The 17,408-nt window shown below is 47.7% G+C and overlaps 1 protein-coding gene across 1 annotated transcript in view; it reads left to right on the plus strand.

The window, feature by feature from the left end:
- The window catches only part of ap5z1 (adaptor related protein complex 5 subunit zeta 1), a 102,682-nt gene that overhangs the window by 25,473 nt on the left and 59,801 nt on the right, over positions 1 to 17,408 (plus strand). Inside the window, exons 7-14 of the mRNA XM_071390394.1 lie at positions 2,072 to 2,212; positions 5,331 to 5,368; positions 8,026 to 8,188; positions 8,293 to 8,471; positions 11,235 to 11,377; positions 12,927 to 13,045; positions 15,005 to 15,132; positions 15,242 to 15,339. Coding sequence (XP_071246495.1) covers positions 2,072 to 2,212; positions 5,331 to 5,368; positions 8,026 to 8,188; positions 8,293 to 8,471; positions 11,235 to 11,377; positions 12,927 to 13,045; positions 15,005 to 15,132; positions 15,242 to 15,339 — 1,009 coding nt within the window. The remainder of the gene's footprint in view (positions 1 to 2,071; positions 2,213 to 5,330; positions 5,369 to 8,025; positions 8,189 to 8,292; positions 8,472 to 11,234; positions 11,378 to 12,926; positions 13,046 to 15,004; positions 15,133 to 15,241; positions 15,340 to 17,408) is intronic.

Raw genomic sequence — 17,408 nt, forward strand, 5'->3', positions numbered from 1 at the left:
GCTGACTGTACTGGTTGGCTGGCTGACTGTACTGGCTGACTACTGGCTGGCTGGCTGACGGCTGGCAGACAGTACTGGCTGGCTGACTGGCTGACTACTGGCTGGCTGGCTGGTTGACTGTACTGGCTGACTGGCTGACTGCTGGCTGGCTGACTGTACTGGCTGGCTGGCTGGCTGCTGGCTGGCTGACTGTACTGGCTGACTGACTGTACTGGCTGGCTGTACTGGCTGGCTGCTGGCTGGCTGACTGTACTGGCTGACTGTACTGACTGACTGTACTGGCTGACTGTACTGGCTGGCTGACTGCTGGCTGACTGTACTGGCTGGCTGGCTGGCTGACTGTACTGGCTGGCTGGCTGGCTGACTGTACTGGCTGGCTGGCTGGCTGACTACTGGCTGACTATTGGCTGGCTGGCTGACTATTGGCTGGCTGGCTGACTATTGGCTGGCTGACTACTGGCTGTCTGGCTGACTACTGGCTGGCTGACTACTGACTGGCTGGCTGACTGTACTGGCTGGCTGACTACTGGCTGGCTGGCTGACTACTGGCTGGCTGGCTGGCTGGCTGACTACTGGCTGGCTGGCTGACTGTACTGGCTGACTGGCTGGCTGACTGCTGGCTGGCTGACTGTACTGGCTGGCTGACTACTGGCTGGCTGGCTGACTGACTGTACTGGCTGACTACTGGCTGGCTGGCTGACTGTACTGGCTGACTGGCTGGCTGGCTGGCTGACTGCTGGCTGGCTGACTGTACTGGCTGGCTGCTGGCTGACTACTGGCTGGCCAGCTGACTGTACTGGCTGACTGGCTGGCTGTACTGGCTGGCTGACTACTGACTGTACTGGCTGACTGTACTGGCTGACTGGCTGGCTGACTTTCACTGGCTGACTTTCATTGGCTGGCTGGCTGACTACTGGCTGGCTGACTACTGGCTGGCTGGCTGACTGTCTATTAGATGGCTCAGACCTTCAGCCTACCTGACTGACTGTCTATTAGATGGCTCAGACCTTCAGCCTACCTGACTGACTGTCTATTAGATGGCTCAGACCTTCAGCCTACCTGACTGACTGTCTATTAGATCAGACCTTCAGCCTACCTGACTGACTGTCTATTAGATCAGACCTTCAGCCTACCTGACTGACTGTCTATTAGATGGCTCAGACCTTCAGCCTACCTGACTGACTGTCTATTAGATGGCTCAGACCTTCAGCCTACCTGACTGACTGTCTATTAGATTAGACCTTCAGCCTACCTGACTGACTGTCTATTAGATTAGACCTTCAGCCTACCTGACTGACTGTCTATTAGATTAGACCTTCAGCCTACCTGACTGACTGTCTATTAGATCAGACCTTCAGCCTACCTGACTGACTGTCTATTAGATCAGACCTTCAGCCTACCTGACTGACTGTCTATTAGATCAGACCTTCAGCCTACCTGACTGACTGTCTATTAGATTAGACCTTCAGCGTACCTGACTGACTGTCTATTAGATCAGACCTTCAGCCTACCTGACTGACTGTCTATTAGATCAGACCTTCAGCCTACCTGACTGACTGTCTATTAGATCAGACCTTCAGCCTACCTGACTGACTGTCTATTAGATCAGACCTTCAGCCTACCTGACTGACTGTCTATTAGATCAGACCTTCAGCCTACCTGACTGACTGTCTATTAGATCAGACCTTCAGCCTACCTGACTGACTGTCTATTAGATCAGACCTTCAGCCTACCTGACTGACTGTCTATTAGATCAGACCTTCAGCCTACCTGACTGACTGTCTATTAGATCAGACCTTCAGCCTACCTGACTGACTGTCTATTAGATCAGACCTTCCTCCTACCTGACTGACTGTCTATTAGATCAGACCTTCCTCCTACCTGACTGACTGTCTATTAGATCAGACCTTCCTCCTACCTGACTGTCTATTAGATCAGACCTTCAGCCTACCTGACTCTTCAACTATTAAACATGTCATGGAATTGTTTCATTACGCTCATCTTACAGTGTGTTGCTTTAACTGGTCAGTCCAGTCCACCCCTGACCTCTAACCCTTGACCTCTCTCCCAGATGACAGGTCGGAGGTGGACGGCTCTGTGGTTTCCATGGTTTCAGCCACGTCCTCCTCCAGCAGACTCCTTCCTCCTAAAGAACGTCTGAGAGAGAAGAGTTTCCAGTACTGCCAACGCCTCATAGAACAGAGTGACCGCAGTATGTACCCTACACCCTAACCCCTACACTACTGCCTCATAGAACAGAGTGACCGCAGTATGTACCCTACACCCTAACCCCTACACTACTGCCTCATAGAACAGAGTGACCGCAGTATGTACCCTACACCCTAACCCCTACACTACTGCCTCATAGAACAGAGTGACCGCAGTATGTACCCTACACCCTAACCCCTACACTACTGCCTCATAGAACAGAGTGACCGCAGTATGTACCCTACACCCTAACTCCTACACTACTGCCTCATAGAACAGAGTGACCGCAGTATGTACCCTAACCCCTACACTACTGTCTCGTAGAACAGAGTGACCGCAGTATGTACCCTACACCCTAACCCCTACACTACTGCCTCATAGAACAGAGTGACCGCAGTATGTCCCCTACACCCTAACCCCTACACTACTGCCTCATAGAACAGAGTGACCGCAGTATGTACCCTACACCCTAACCCCTACACTACTGCCTCATAGAACAGAGTGACCGCAGTATGTACCCTAACCCCTACACTACTGCCTCATAGAACAGAGTGACCGCAGTATGTCCCCTACACCCTAACCCCTACACTACTGCCTCATAGAACAGAGTGACCGCAGTATGTCCCCTACACCCTAACCTCTACACTACTGCCTCATAGAACAGAGTGACCGCAGTATGTACCCTACACCCTAACCCCTACACTACTGCCTCATAGAACAGAGTGACCGCAGTATGTACCCTACACCCTAACCCCTACACTACTGCCTCATAGAACAGAGTGACCGCAGTATGTACCCTACACCCTAACCCCTACACTACTGCCTCATAGAACAGAGTGACCGCAGTATGTACCCTACACCCTAACCCCTACACTACTGCCTCATAGAACAGAGTGACCGCAGTATGTACCCTACACCCTAACCCCTACACTACTGCCTCATAGAACAGAGTGACCGCAGTATGTACCCTACACCCTAACCCCTACACTACTGCCTCATAGAACAGAGTGACCGCAGTATGTACCCTACACCCTAACCCCTACACTACTGCCTCGTAGAACAGAGTGACCGCAGTATGTACCCGACACCCTAACCCCTACACTACTGCCTCGTAGAACAGAGTGACCGCAGTATGTACCCTACACCCTAACCCCTACACTACTACCTCGTAGAACAGAGTGACCGCAGTATGTACCCTACACCCTAACCCCTACACTACTGCCTCGTAGAACAGAGTGACCGCAGTATGTACCCTACACCCTAACCCCTACACTACTGCCTCGTAGAACAGAGTGACCGCAGTATGTACCCTACACCCTAACCCCTACACTACTGCCTCGTAGAACAGAGTGACCGCAGTATGTACCCTACACCCTAACCCCTACACTACTGCCTCGTAGAACAGAGTGACCGCAGTATGTACCCTACACCCTAACCCCATACACTACTGCCTCATAGAACAGAGTGACCGCAGTATGTACCCTACACCCTAACCCCATACACTACTGCCTCATAGAACAGAGTGACCGCAGTATGTACCCTACACCCTAACCCCATACACTACTGCCTCATAGAACAGAGTGACCGCAGTATGTACCCTACACCCTAACCCCTACACTACTGCCTCGTAGAACAGAGTGACCGCAGTATGTACCCTACACCCTAACCCCTACACTACTGCCTCATAGAACAGAGTGACCGCAGTATGTACCCTACACCCTAACCCCTATACTACTGCCTCGTAGAACAGAGTGACCGCAGTATGTACCCTACACCCTAACCCCTACACTACTGCCTCGTAGAACAGAGTGACCGCAGTATGTACCCTACACCCTAACCCCTACACTACTGCGTCATAGAACAGAGTGACCGCAGTATGTACCCTACACCCTAACCCCATACACTACTGCCTCATAGAACAGAGTGACCGCAGTATGTACCCTACACCCTAACCCCATACACTACTGCCTCGTAGAACAGAGTGACCGCAGTATGTACCCTACACCCTAACCCCTACACTACTGCCTCGTAGAACAGAGTGACCGCAGTATGTACCCTACACACTAACCCCTACACTACTGCCTCGTAGAACAGAGTGACCACAGTATGTACCCTACACCCTAACCCCTACACTACTGCCTCGTAGAACAGAGTGACCGCAGTATGTACCCTACACCCTAACCCCTACACTACTGCCTCGTAGAACAGAGTGACCGCAGTATGTACCCTACACCCTAACCCCTACACTACTGCCTCGTAGAACAGAGTGACCGCAGTATGTACCCTACACCCTAACCCCTACACTACTGCCTCGTAGAATAGAGTGACCGCAGTATGTACCCTACACCCTAACCCCTACACTACTGCCTCATAGAACAGAGTGACCGCAGTATGTACCCTACACCCTAACCCCTACACTACTGTCTCGTTGAACAGAGTGACCGCAGTATGTACCCTACACCCTAACCCCTACACTACTGTCTCGTTGAACAGAGTGACCGCAGTATGTACCCTACACCCTAACCCCTACACTACTGCCTCATAGAACAGAGTGACCGCAGTATGTACCCTACACCCTAACCCCTACACTACTGCCTCGTTAAACAGAGTGACCGCAGTATGTACCCTAACCCCTACACTACTGCCTCGTAGAACAGAGTGACCGCAGTATGTACCCTACACCCTAACCCCTACACTACTGCCTCGTTGAACAGAGTGACCGCAGTATGTACCCTACACCCTAACCCCTACACTACTGCCTCGTTGAACAGAGTGACCGCAGTATGTACCCTACACCCTAACCCCTACACTACTGCCTCGTAGAACAGAGTGACCGCAGTATGTACCCTACACCCTAACCCCTACACTACTGCCTCGTAGAACAGAGTGACCGCAGTATGTACCCTACACCCTAACCCCTACACTACTGCCTCGTTGAACAGAGTGACCGCAGTATGTACCCTACACCCTAACCCCTACACTACTGCCTCGTAGAACAGAGTGACCGCAGTATGTACCTTACACCCTAACCCCTACACTACTGCCTCGTTGAACAGAGTGACCGCAGTATGAAATCCCAATGTGTCCCTGTGTGTTGTAAAGACTGTTTTCTTCTGTTTCAGAGGCGCTGAAGAGAACAGACACAGAGCTACAGAAAGCAGTGAGCTTCAACCTGTCACCTACAATCAACCTATAACCCTCTACCCCTACACCACCCTAACCCTCTACACCATGGGTGTCAAACTCTGGCCCGCGGGCCAAATTTGGCCCTTGGGGTAATTATATTTGGCCCGCGAGACAATACCAAATTACTACTAGAGCTGGCCCGCCAGTATTATACAGCGCATTCACCGCTAATACTACGAATCCCATAATGCTCTGCTGTTGTTTTCGCGCGCCAATCAGGACAGGACCCAGAAACGCCCTCTGTGACAGTAGTCATAGCAACATAGACGCTACAACTGTCAGCGCGCTATCCCTTCCCAAAAATGGCGAAAAGAAAGGCAGAAAACAGGAGCTTTCTGGACAAGTGGGAGGCAGAATATCTGTTTACATATGTAAAAGACAAACCTGTTTGTCTTGTTTGTGGAGTCAACGTGGCTGTAAGTAAGGAGTACAACATTAGACGACACTATGAAACGAAACACCATGACAAATACAAGGACATGGACATGACTCAAAGGAGCCAGAAAGTAGAGGAGATGAAAAGAAGTTTGGTTTCACAACAGAATATGTTCAAAAAAGCCACATCACAAAGTGAGGCTGCTGTAAAGGCTAGTTATATAGTGGCAGCAGAGATCGCAAAATCAGCCGGCCCTTTAATGAGGGAGAGTTCGTGAAAAAGTGCATGATGAAAGTTTGTGACCTCGTATGCCCAGAGAAAAAGCAAGCATTTTCAAACGTGAGCCTGAGCAGGAACACAGTAGCTGATCGCACATGTGATCTTGCCACCAATCTGTATGACCAGCTGATGGAAAAGGGAAAAGATTTAGTTGCGTTCTCCCTCGCTGTGGATGAGAGCTGCGACGCATCTGGAAAAAGTTTATTTTGGTATTTAAATCAGAAGGCTGCAAATAGAAAAGAGGCATACGATTTTTATTTAAATTTTATTTATTTAATAAATGAATGCCATTGATGTGTTTTTTCTTTTGAAATTCGATTTTGCATGTCTCCACTATTAAATTATATATTGTATGGTAATAAGCGATGCTTGTTCCATATTCAATGTTAAAGCAAAACTTGTTTGGGTCCATATTAAAAGGTTAATTTGTTCAATGTTGGCCCGCAACTTTGTTCAGGTTTTACATTTTGGCCCACTGGGTATTTGAGTTTGACACCCCTGCTCTACACCATACAGTCATACTATACTATATATATATCATATCAATCAACCTATAACCCTCTACCCCGACACCACCCTAACCCTCTACACCATACAGTCATACTATACTATATATATATCATATCAATCAACCTATAACCCTCTACCCCTACACCACCACCACCCTAACCCTAACCATACAGTCATACTATACTATATATATATCATGTCCTCTACAATCACACACCATACAGTCATACTGCTGTAGTAACCCTGTCCTCTACAATCACACACAGTCATACTGCTGTAGTAACCCTGTCCCCTACAATCACACACCATACAGTCATACTGCTGTAGTAACCCTGTCACCTACAATCACACACCATACAGTCATACTGCTGTAGTAACCCTGTCACCTACAATCACACACCATACAGTCATACTGCTGTAGTAACCCTGTCCTCTACAATCACACACCATACAGTCATACTGCTGTAGTAACCCTGTCCTCTACAATCACACACAGTCATACTGCTGTAGTAACCCTGTCCCCTACAATCACACACCATACAGTCATACTGCTGTAGTAACCCTGTCCTCTACAATCACACACAGTCATACTGCTGTAGTAACCCTGTCCTCTACAATCACACACCATACAGTCATACTGCTGTAGTAACCCTGTCCCCTACAATCACACACAGTCATACTGCTGTAGTAACCCTGTCCCCTACAATCACACACAGTCATACTGCTGTAGTAACCCTGTCCTCTACAATCACACACAGTCATACTGCTGTAGTAACCCTGTCCTCTACAATCACACAGTCATACTGCTGTAGTAACCCTGTCCCCTACAATCACACACCATACAGTCATACTGCTGTAGTAACCCTGTCCTCTACAATCACACACCATACAGTCATACTGCTGTAGTAACCCTGTCCTCTACAATCACACCATACAGTCATACTGCTGTAGTAACCCTGTCCTCTACAATCACACACCATACAGTCATACTGCTGTAGTAACCCTGTCCTCTACAATCACACACCATACAGTCATACTGCTGTAGTAACCCTGTCCTCTACAATCACACACAGTCATACTGCTGTAGTAACCCTGTCCTCTACAATCACACACCATACAGTCATACTGCTGTAGTAACCCTGTCCTCTCAATCACACACCATACAGTCATACTGCTGTAGTAACCCTGTCCTCTACAATCACACACCATACAGTCATACTGCTGTAGTAACCCTGTCCCCTACAATCACACCATACAGTCATACTGCTGTAGTAACCCTGTCCCCTACAATCACACACAGTCATACTGCTGTAGTAACCCTGTCCTCTACAATCACACACCATACAGTCATACTGCTGTAGTAACCCCGTCCTCTCTCTCTGTGTGTGTGTGTGTGTGTGTGTGTGTGTGTGTGTGTGTGTGTGTGTGTGTGTGTGTGTGTGTGTGTGTGTGTGTGTGTGTGTCAGTGCCTGGTGGAGGCGGTGCGTATCCTGGACGGTGTGTGTTTGGAGGATGCAGGGTGTGTGTATCGTGCATTCCCGTGTGTTAAGTCACTGTTCGGCCGTCTGAACTCTGACCTGTCCTGCGGCCGAGTCCTCCTGCCCATCGCTCAGTTCTACCTCAACCACGGTGAGGAGGTGTGTGTGTGTAGGGGAGACTGCAACGGGGGACAGTGAGTGTGTACTTACTGTGTGTGTGTGTGTGTGTGTGTGTGTGTGTGTGTGTGTGTGTAGGGGAGACTGCAGCGGTGGACAGTGAGTGTGTGTGGACGTGTGTGTTTGGTGTTCTCCCAGCAGAGTGTTTCAACGACCCCTATCTGGCCCACGAGACGCTGTCCTTCATCAGAGCCAATCAGCTGCAGCTACACTCCTCCGTACCGCTCTACACCCGCTACTTCCCTAACCTGCTCAAGGTAACACCCCCCCCCCCCCCCCCCATTATAACACTCTAGACACGCTACTTCCCTAACCTGCTCAAGGTAACACCCCCCCCCATTATGACACGCTAACCCCCCCCCCCCCCCCCCCCCCATTATAACACTCTAGACACCCTACTTCCCTAACCTGCTCAAGGTAACCCCCCCCCCCCCCCCATTATAACACTCTAGACACCCTACTTCCCTAACCTGCTCAAGGTAACACCCCCCCCCCCATTATGACACCCTACTTCCCTAACCTGCTCAAGGTAACACCCCCCCCCCCCCCCCCCATTATAACACTCTAGACACCCTACTTCCCTAACCTGCTCAATGTATCACCCCCCCCCCATTATGAAACCCTACTTCCCTAACCTGCTCAAGGTAACACCCCCCCCCCCCCCCCCCCCCCATTATAACACTCTAGACACCCTACTTCCCTAACCTGCTCAAGGTAACACCCCCCCATTATAACACTCTAGACACCCTACTTCCCTAACCTGCTCAAGGTAACACCCCCCCCCCCCATTATGACACCCTACTTCCCTAACCTGCTCAAGGTAACACCCCCCCCCCCCCCATTATAACACTCTAGACACCCTACTTCCCTAACCTGCTCAAGGTAACACCCCCCATTATAACACTCTAGACACCCTACTTCCCTAACCTGCTCAAGGTAACACCCCCCCCCCCCCCATTATAACACTCTAGACACCCTACTACCCTAACCTGCTCAAGGTAACACCCCCCCCATTATAACACTCTCGACACCCTACTTCCCTAACCTGCTCAAGGTAACACCCCCCCCCCCCCCATTATAACACTCTAGACACCCTACTTCCCTAACCTGCTCAAGGTAACACCCCCCCCCCCCCCATTATAACACTCTAGACACCCTACTTCCCTAACCTGCTCAAGGTAACACCCCCCCCCCCCCCCCCCATTATAACACTCTAGACACCCTACTTCCCTAACCTGCTCAAGGTAACACCCCCCCCCCCCCCATTATAACACTCTAGACACCCTACTTCCCTAACCTGCTCAAGGTAACACCCCCCCCCCCCCCCCCCATTATAACACTCTAGACACCCTACTACCCTAACCTGCTCAAGGTAACACCCCCCCCCCCATTATAACACTCTAGACACCCTACTACCCCCCCCCCATTATAACACTCTAGACACCCTACTACCCTAACCTGCTCAAGGTAACACCCCCCCCCCCCCCCCATTATAACACTCTAGACACCCTACTTCCCTAACCTGCTCAAGGTAACACCCCCCCCCATTATAACACTCTAGACACCCTACTACCCTAACCTGCTCAAGGTAACACCCCCCCCCATTATAACACTCTAGACACCCTACTTCCCTAACCTGCTCAAGGTAACACCCCCCCCCCATTATAACACTCTAGACACCCTACTTCCCTAACCTGCTCAAGGTAACACCCCCCCCCCCCATTATAACACTCTAGACACCCTACTACCCTAACCTGCTCAAGGTAACACCCCCCCCCATTATAACACTCTAGACACCCTACTTCCCTAACCTGCTCAAGGTAACACCCCCCCCCCCCCCATTATAACACTCTAGACACCCTACTACCCTAACCTGCTCAAGGTAACACCCCCCCCATTATAACACTCTAGACACCCTACTACCCTAACCTGCTCAAGGTAACTCCCCCCCCATTATAACACTCTAGACACCCTACTACCCTAACCTGCTCAAGGTAACACCCCCCCCCCATTATAACACTCTAGACACCCTACTTCCCTAACCTGCGCAAGGTAACCCCCCCCCCCCCCCCCCCCCCCATTATAACACCCTACTTCCCTAACCTGCTCAAGGTAACACCCCCCCCCCCCCCATTATAACACTCTAGACACCCTACTTGGTATCTGACTATGTGTTATAGTTCCTAGCGTGGGACAGTCCAGGCCTGGTATCTGACTATGTGTTGTAGTTCCTAGCGTGGGACAGTCCAGGCCTGGTATCTGACTATGTGTTGTAGTTCCTAGCGTGGGACAGTCCAGGCCTGGTATCTGACTATGTGTTGTAGTTCCTAGCGTGGGACAGTCCAGGCCTGGTATCTGACTATGTGTTGTAGTTCCTAGCGTGGGACAGTCCAGGCCTGGTATCTGACTATGTGTTATAGTTCCTAGCGTGGGACAGTCCAGGCCTGGTATCTGACTATGTGTTGTAGTTCCTAGCGTGGGACAGTCCAGGCCTGGTATCTGACTATGTGTTGTAGTTCCTAGCGTGGGACAGTCCAGGCCTGGTATCTGACTATGTGTTGTAGTTCCTAGCGTGGGACAGTCCAGGCCTGGTATCTGACAGTGTGTATGTGTTGTAGTTCCTAGCGTGGGACAGTCCAGGCCTGGTATCTGACTATGTGTTGTAGTTCCTAGCGTGGGACAGTCCAGGCCTGGTATCTGACAGTGTGTATGTGTTGTAGTTCCTAGCGTGGGACAGTCCAGGCCTGGTATCTGACTATGTGTTGTAGTTCCTAGCGTGGGACAGTCCAGGCCTGGTATCTGACTATGTGTTGTAGTTCCTAGCGTGGGACAGTCCAGGCCTGGTATCTGACTATGTGTTGTAGTTCCTAGCGTGGGACAGTCCAGGCCTGGTATCTGACAGTGTGTATGTGTTGTAGTTCCTAGCGTGGGACAGTCCAGGCCTGGTATCTGACTATGTGGATGTGTTGTAGTTCCTAGCGTGGGACAGTCCAGGCCTGGTATCTGACTATGTGTTGTAGTTCCTAGCGTGGGACAGTCCAGGCCTGGTATCTGACTATGTGGATGTGCTGCCCTCTCTGGTCACGGCTGGGACTGCAGTTGAGCTGCTACACTCTCTACTGGACTTGCCTTGTCTCACTGCTGCTCTCACCCTACAGCTCAGGTACACACACATATACAGTTGAACTCTGAGGTTTACATACACCTTAGCCAAATACATTTCAACTCAATTCCTGACATTTAATCCTAGTAAAAATTCCCTGTCTTATGTCAGTTAGGATCACCACTTTATTTTAAGAATGTGAAATGTCAGAATAATAGTAGAGAGAATGATTTATTTCAGCTTTTATTTCACATTCCCAGTGGGTCAGAAGTTTGCAATCACTCAATTAGTATTTGGTAGCATTGCCTTTAAATTGTTTAACTTGGGTTAAACGTTTCGGGTAGCCTTCCACAAGCTTCCCACAGTAAGTTGGGTGAATTTTGGCTCATTCCTCCTGACAGAGCTGGTGTAACTGAGTCAGGTTTGTAGGCCTCCTTGCTCGCACATGCTTTTTCAGTTCTGCCCACACATTTTCTATGGGATTGAGGTCAGGGCTTTGTGATGACCTCTCCAATACTTTGACTTTGTTGTCCTTAAGCCATTTTGCCACAACTTTGGAAGTATGCTTGGGGTCATTGTCCATTTGGATGACCCATTTGGGACCAAGCTTTAACTTCCTGACTGATGTCTTGAGATGTTGCTTCAATATATTCACATAATTTTCCTACCTCATGATGCCATCTATTTTGTGAAGTGCACCAGTCCCTCCTGCAGCAAAGCATCCCCACAACATGATGCTGCCACCCCCGTGCTTCATGGTTGGGATGGTGTTCTTCGGCTTGCAAGCCTCCCCTTTTTCCTCCAAACATAACGATGGTCATTATGGCCAAACAGTTCTATTTTTGTTTCATCAGACCAGAGGATATTTCTCCAAAAAGTACGATCTTTGTCCCCATGTGCAGTTGCAAACCGTAGTCTGGCTTTTTATGGCGGTTTTGTAGCAGTGGCTTCTTCCTTGCTGAGCTGCCTTTCAGGATATGCCGATATAGGACTCGTTTTACTGTGGATATAGATACTTTTGTACCCGTTTCCTCCAGCATCTTCACAAGGTCCTTTGCTGTTGTTCTGGGATTGATTTGCACTTTTCGCACAAAGTACGTTCATTGACTCAAATGATGTCAATTAGCCTATCAGAAGCTTTTACGCCATGATGTCATTTTCTGGAGTTTTCCAAGCTGTTTAAAGGCACAGTCAACTTAGTGTATGTAAACTTCTGACCCACTGGAATTGTGATACAGTGAATTATAAGTGAAATAATCTGTCTGTAAACAATTGTTGGAGAAATGACTTGTGTCATGCACAAAGTAGATGTCCTAACCGACCAAAACTATAGTTTGTTAACAAGAAATTTGTGGAGTGGTTGAAAAACGAGTTTTAATAAAGTGTATGTAAACTTCCGACTTCAACTATATTCTAATATTTTATTTGAACACAGAAATGTATAATTGTACAGCTGTATAAATACGTAGTGTATTCTAAGTTGATGTGTGTAAGGTATCTGTCTGTAAGATGGTGTAGTAACAAATCAATCAATAACATACACCATGTTCCTAGAAGCATTTCAGGGAACCATCAGAGCAGAGAAATGTAACACGGTGATGTGTGTCAGGTCTGCATGCTTCCCTGTGTCTGAGCCAGGGGGCCGTGGCCTGTCATCGCTGGAAGCGTTCCGAAGCCCCGCCCATAGAGGCCTCTTCCTGTTCCTGTTGAGAGGGGAGGCAGGGTCTGGTAATACTACTAATACTACAGTAATACTGCAATACCACTACTACTGTACTACTATAATACCACTACTGTAATACTACAATACACCTACTGCAATACCACTACTGTACTACCACTACTGTAATACCACTACTACTGTACTACCACTACTGTAATACCACTACTACTGTAATACCACTACTGTAATACCACTACTACTGTAATACCACTACTGTAATACTGTAATACCACTACTGTAATACCACTGTACTACCACTACTGTAATACCACACCTACTGTAATACCACTACTACTGTAATACCACTACTGTAATACCACTACTGTAATACTACTACTGTAATACTATAATACTACTACTGTAATACCACTACTATAATACTGTAATACTACTACTGTAATACCACTACTGTAATACCACTACTATAATACTGTAATACCACTACTGTAATACCACTACTACTGTAATACTATAATACCACTACTGTAATACCACTACTACTATAATACCACTACTGTAATACTGTACTACCACTACTGTAATACCACACCTACTGTAATACCACTACAACTGTAATACCACTACTGTAATACCACTACTGTAATACTACTACTGTAATACCACTACTACTGTAATACTATAATACTACTACTGTAATACCACTACTATAATACTGTAATACCACTACTACTGTAATACTATAATACCACTACTGTAATACTATAATACACCTACTGCAATACCACTACTGTACTACCGTAATGCCACTACTGTAAAACACCTACTGTAATACCACTACTACTGTACTACTATAATACCACTACTGTAATACAACTACTACTGTAATACCACTACTACTGTAATACTATAATACCACTACTGTAATACTACTACTACTGTAATACTATAATACCACTACTGTAATACTATAATAAACCTACTGCAATACCACTACTGTACTACCGTAATGCCACTACTGTAAAACACCTACTGTAATACCACTACTACTGTACTACTGTACTACTATAATACCACTACTGTAATACCACTACTGTAATACTACTACTGTAATACCACTACTACTGTAATACTATAATACTACTACTGTAATACCACTACTATAATACTGTAATACCACTACTGTAATACCACTACTACTGTAATACTATAATACACCTACTGCAATACCACTACTGTACTACCGTAATGCCACTACTGTAAAACACCTACTGTAATACCACTACTACTGTACTACTATAATACAACTACTACTGTAATACCACTACTACTGTAATACTATAATACCACTACTGTAATACTACTACTACTGGAATACTATAATACCACTACTGTAATACTATAATACTACTACTATAATACCACTACTACTGTACTACTGTAATACCACTACTGTAATACTACTACTGTAATACTACTACTGTAATACTACTACTGTAATACAACTACTACTGTAATACCACTACTACTGTAATACTATAATACCACTACTGTAATACTACTACTGTAATACCACTACTACTGTACTACTGTAATACCACTACTGTAATACTACTACTATAATACTGTAATACCACTACTACTGTAATGCCACTACTGTAATGTCACTACTGTAATACACCTACTGTAATACTACTACTGTAATACCACTACTACTGTACTACTGTAATACCACTACTGTAATACTACTACTATAATACTGTAATACCACTACTGTAATACTACTACTATAATACTGTAATACCACTACTGTAATACTACTACTATAATACTATAATACACCTACTGTAATACACCTACTATAATACCACTACTATAATACTGTAATGCCACTACTATAATACCACTACTGTAATGCCACTACAGTAATGCCACTACTGTAATGCCACTACTGTAATACACCTACTGTAATGCCACTACAGTAACATTACTCTATTTCTCCCCAGGTGATACCATGGACAGACTGAGCGTGCTCCATGACCTGCTGATGGAGGCAGCCGATTGGTCCAGAGTCATCCAATCAGCTCAAAGTGTTCCAGTGCTGCTGCACGTCTACTTCAACACAGTTACCACGGTAACACACACACACACACACACACACACAGGCTACAACCAGAATAAGTCAGAGATAAAACATGTATTTTGTGTATATAAGTGTGTGTGTGGTGTGTGTGTGTGTGTAGGTATCAGATGAGAGGTTGCTGGCCCAGCTGGTGTTGGTGCTGCTGGAGAGAAGCAGTCTGTTGCTCAACATCCCCAAATACACTGCAGAGATACACCGGTCAGTAGACACACCACAACACACTAATACATCGGTCAGTACACACACCACAACACACTAATACACTGGTCAGTACACACACCACAACACTAATACACCGGTCAGTACACACACCACAACACTAATACACCGGTCAGTACACACACCACACCACTAATACACCGGTCAGTACACACACCACACCACTAATACACCGGTCAGTACACACACCACACCACTAATACACCGGTCAGTACACACACCACAGTCAGCAAAAAGCGTCTCTGGATTGTCCATGAGGAGCTTCTCTTTGTGCCTCGGTCCCTTGTCATTTTTAATATCTAAGGGGTAATGTACTGTGGTGATCAGTACCCTGTAGACGATGTGGATCAGTACCCTGTAGACGATGTGGATCAGTACCCTGTAGACGATGTGGATCAGTACCCTGTAGACGATGTGGATCAGTACCCTGTAGACGATGTGGATCAGTACCCTGTAGACGATGTGGAGGGTAGTACCCTGTAGACGATGTGGATCAGTACCCTGTAGACGATGTGGATCAGTACCCTGTAGACGATGTGGATCAGTACCCTGTAGACGATGTGGAGGGTAGTACCCTGTAGACGATGTGGGTCAGTACCCTGTAGACGATGTGGATCAGTACCCTGTAGACGATGTGGATCAGTACCCTGTAGACGATGTGGAGGGTAGTACCCTGTAGACGATGTGGGTCAGTACCCTGTAGACGATGTGGATCAGTACCCTGTAGACGATGTGGATCAGTACCCTGTAGACGATGTGGAGGGTAGTACCCTGTAGACGATGTGGATCAGTACCCTGTAGACGATGTGGATCAGTACCCTGTAGACGATGTGGATCAGTACCCTGTAGACGATGTGGATCAGTACCCTGTAGACGATGTGGATCAGTACCCTGTAGACGATGTGGATCAGTACCCTGTAGACGATGTGGATCAGTACCCTGTAGACGATGTGGATCAGTACCCTGTAGACGATGTGGAGGGTAGTACCCTGTAGACGATGTGGAGGGTAGTACCCTGTAGACGATGTGGAGGGTTAGTACCCTGTAGACGATGTGGAGGGTTAGTACCCTGTAGACGATGTGGAGGGTTAGTACCCTGTAGACGATGTGGATCAGTACCCTGTAGACGATGTGGATCAGTACCCTGTAGACGATGTGGGTCAGTACCCTGTAGACGATGTGGAGGGTAGTACCCTGTAGACGATGTGGATCAGTACCCTGTAGACGATGTGGATCAGTACCCTGTAGACGATGTGGATCAGTACCCTGTAGACGATGTGGATCAGTACCCTGTAGACGATGTGGGTCAGTACCCTGTAGACGATGTGGAGGGTAGTACCCTGTAGACGATGTGGAGGGTAGTACCCTGTAGACGATGTGGAGGGTAGTACCCTGTAGACGATGTGGAGGGTAGTACCCTGTAGACGATGTGGATCAGTACCCTGTAGACGATGTGGATCAGTACCCTGTAGACGATGTGGATCAGTACCCTGTAGACGATGTGGGTCAGTACCCTGTAGACGATGTGGGTCAGTACCCTGTAGACGATGTGGATCAGTACCCTGTAGACGATGTGGATCAGTACCCTGTAGACGATGTGGATCAGTACCCTGTAGGCGATGTGGATCAGTACCCTGTAGACGATGTGGATCAGTACCCTGTAGACGATGTGGGTCAGTACCCTGTAGACGATATGGAGGGTTAGTACCCTGTAGACGATGTGGAGGGTTAGTACCCTGTAGACGATGTGGAGGGTTAGTACCCTGTAGACGATGTGGATCAGTACCCTGTAGACGATGTGGGTCAGTACCCTGTAGACGATGTGGGTCAGTACCCTGTAGACGATGTGGAGGGTAGTACCCTGTAGACGATGTGGATCAGTACCCTGTAGACGATGTGGATCAGTACCCTGTAGACGATGTGGATCAGTACCCTGTAGACGATGTGGATCAGTACCCTGTAGACGATGTGGGTCAGTACCCTGTAGACGATGTGGAGGGTAGTACCCTGTAGACGATGTGGAGGGTAGTACCCTGTAGACGATGTGG

The sequence above is a fragment of the Salvelinus alpinus genome, chromosome 1, assembly GCF_045679555.1.
Source record: "Salvelinus alpinus chromosome 1, SLU_Salpinus.1, whole genome shotgun sequence".
Classification (NCBI taxonomy): Eukaryota; Metazoa; Chordata; class Actinopteri; order Salmoniformes; family Salmonidae; genus Salvelinus; species Salvelinus alpinus.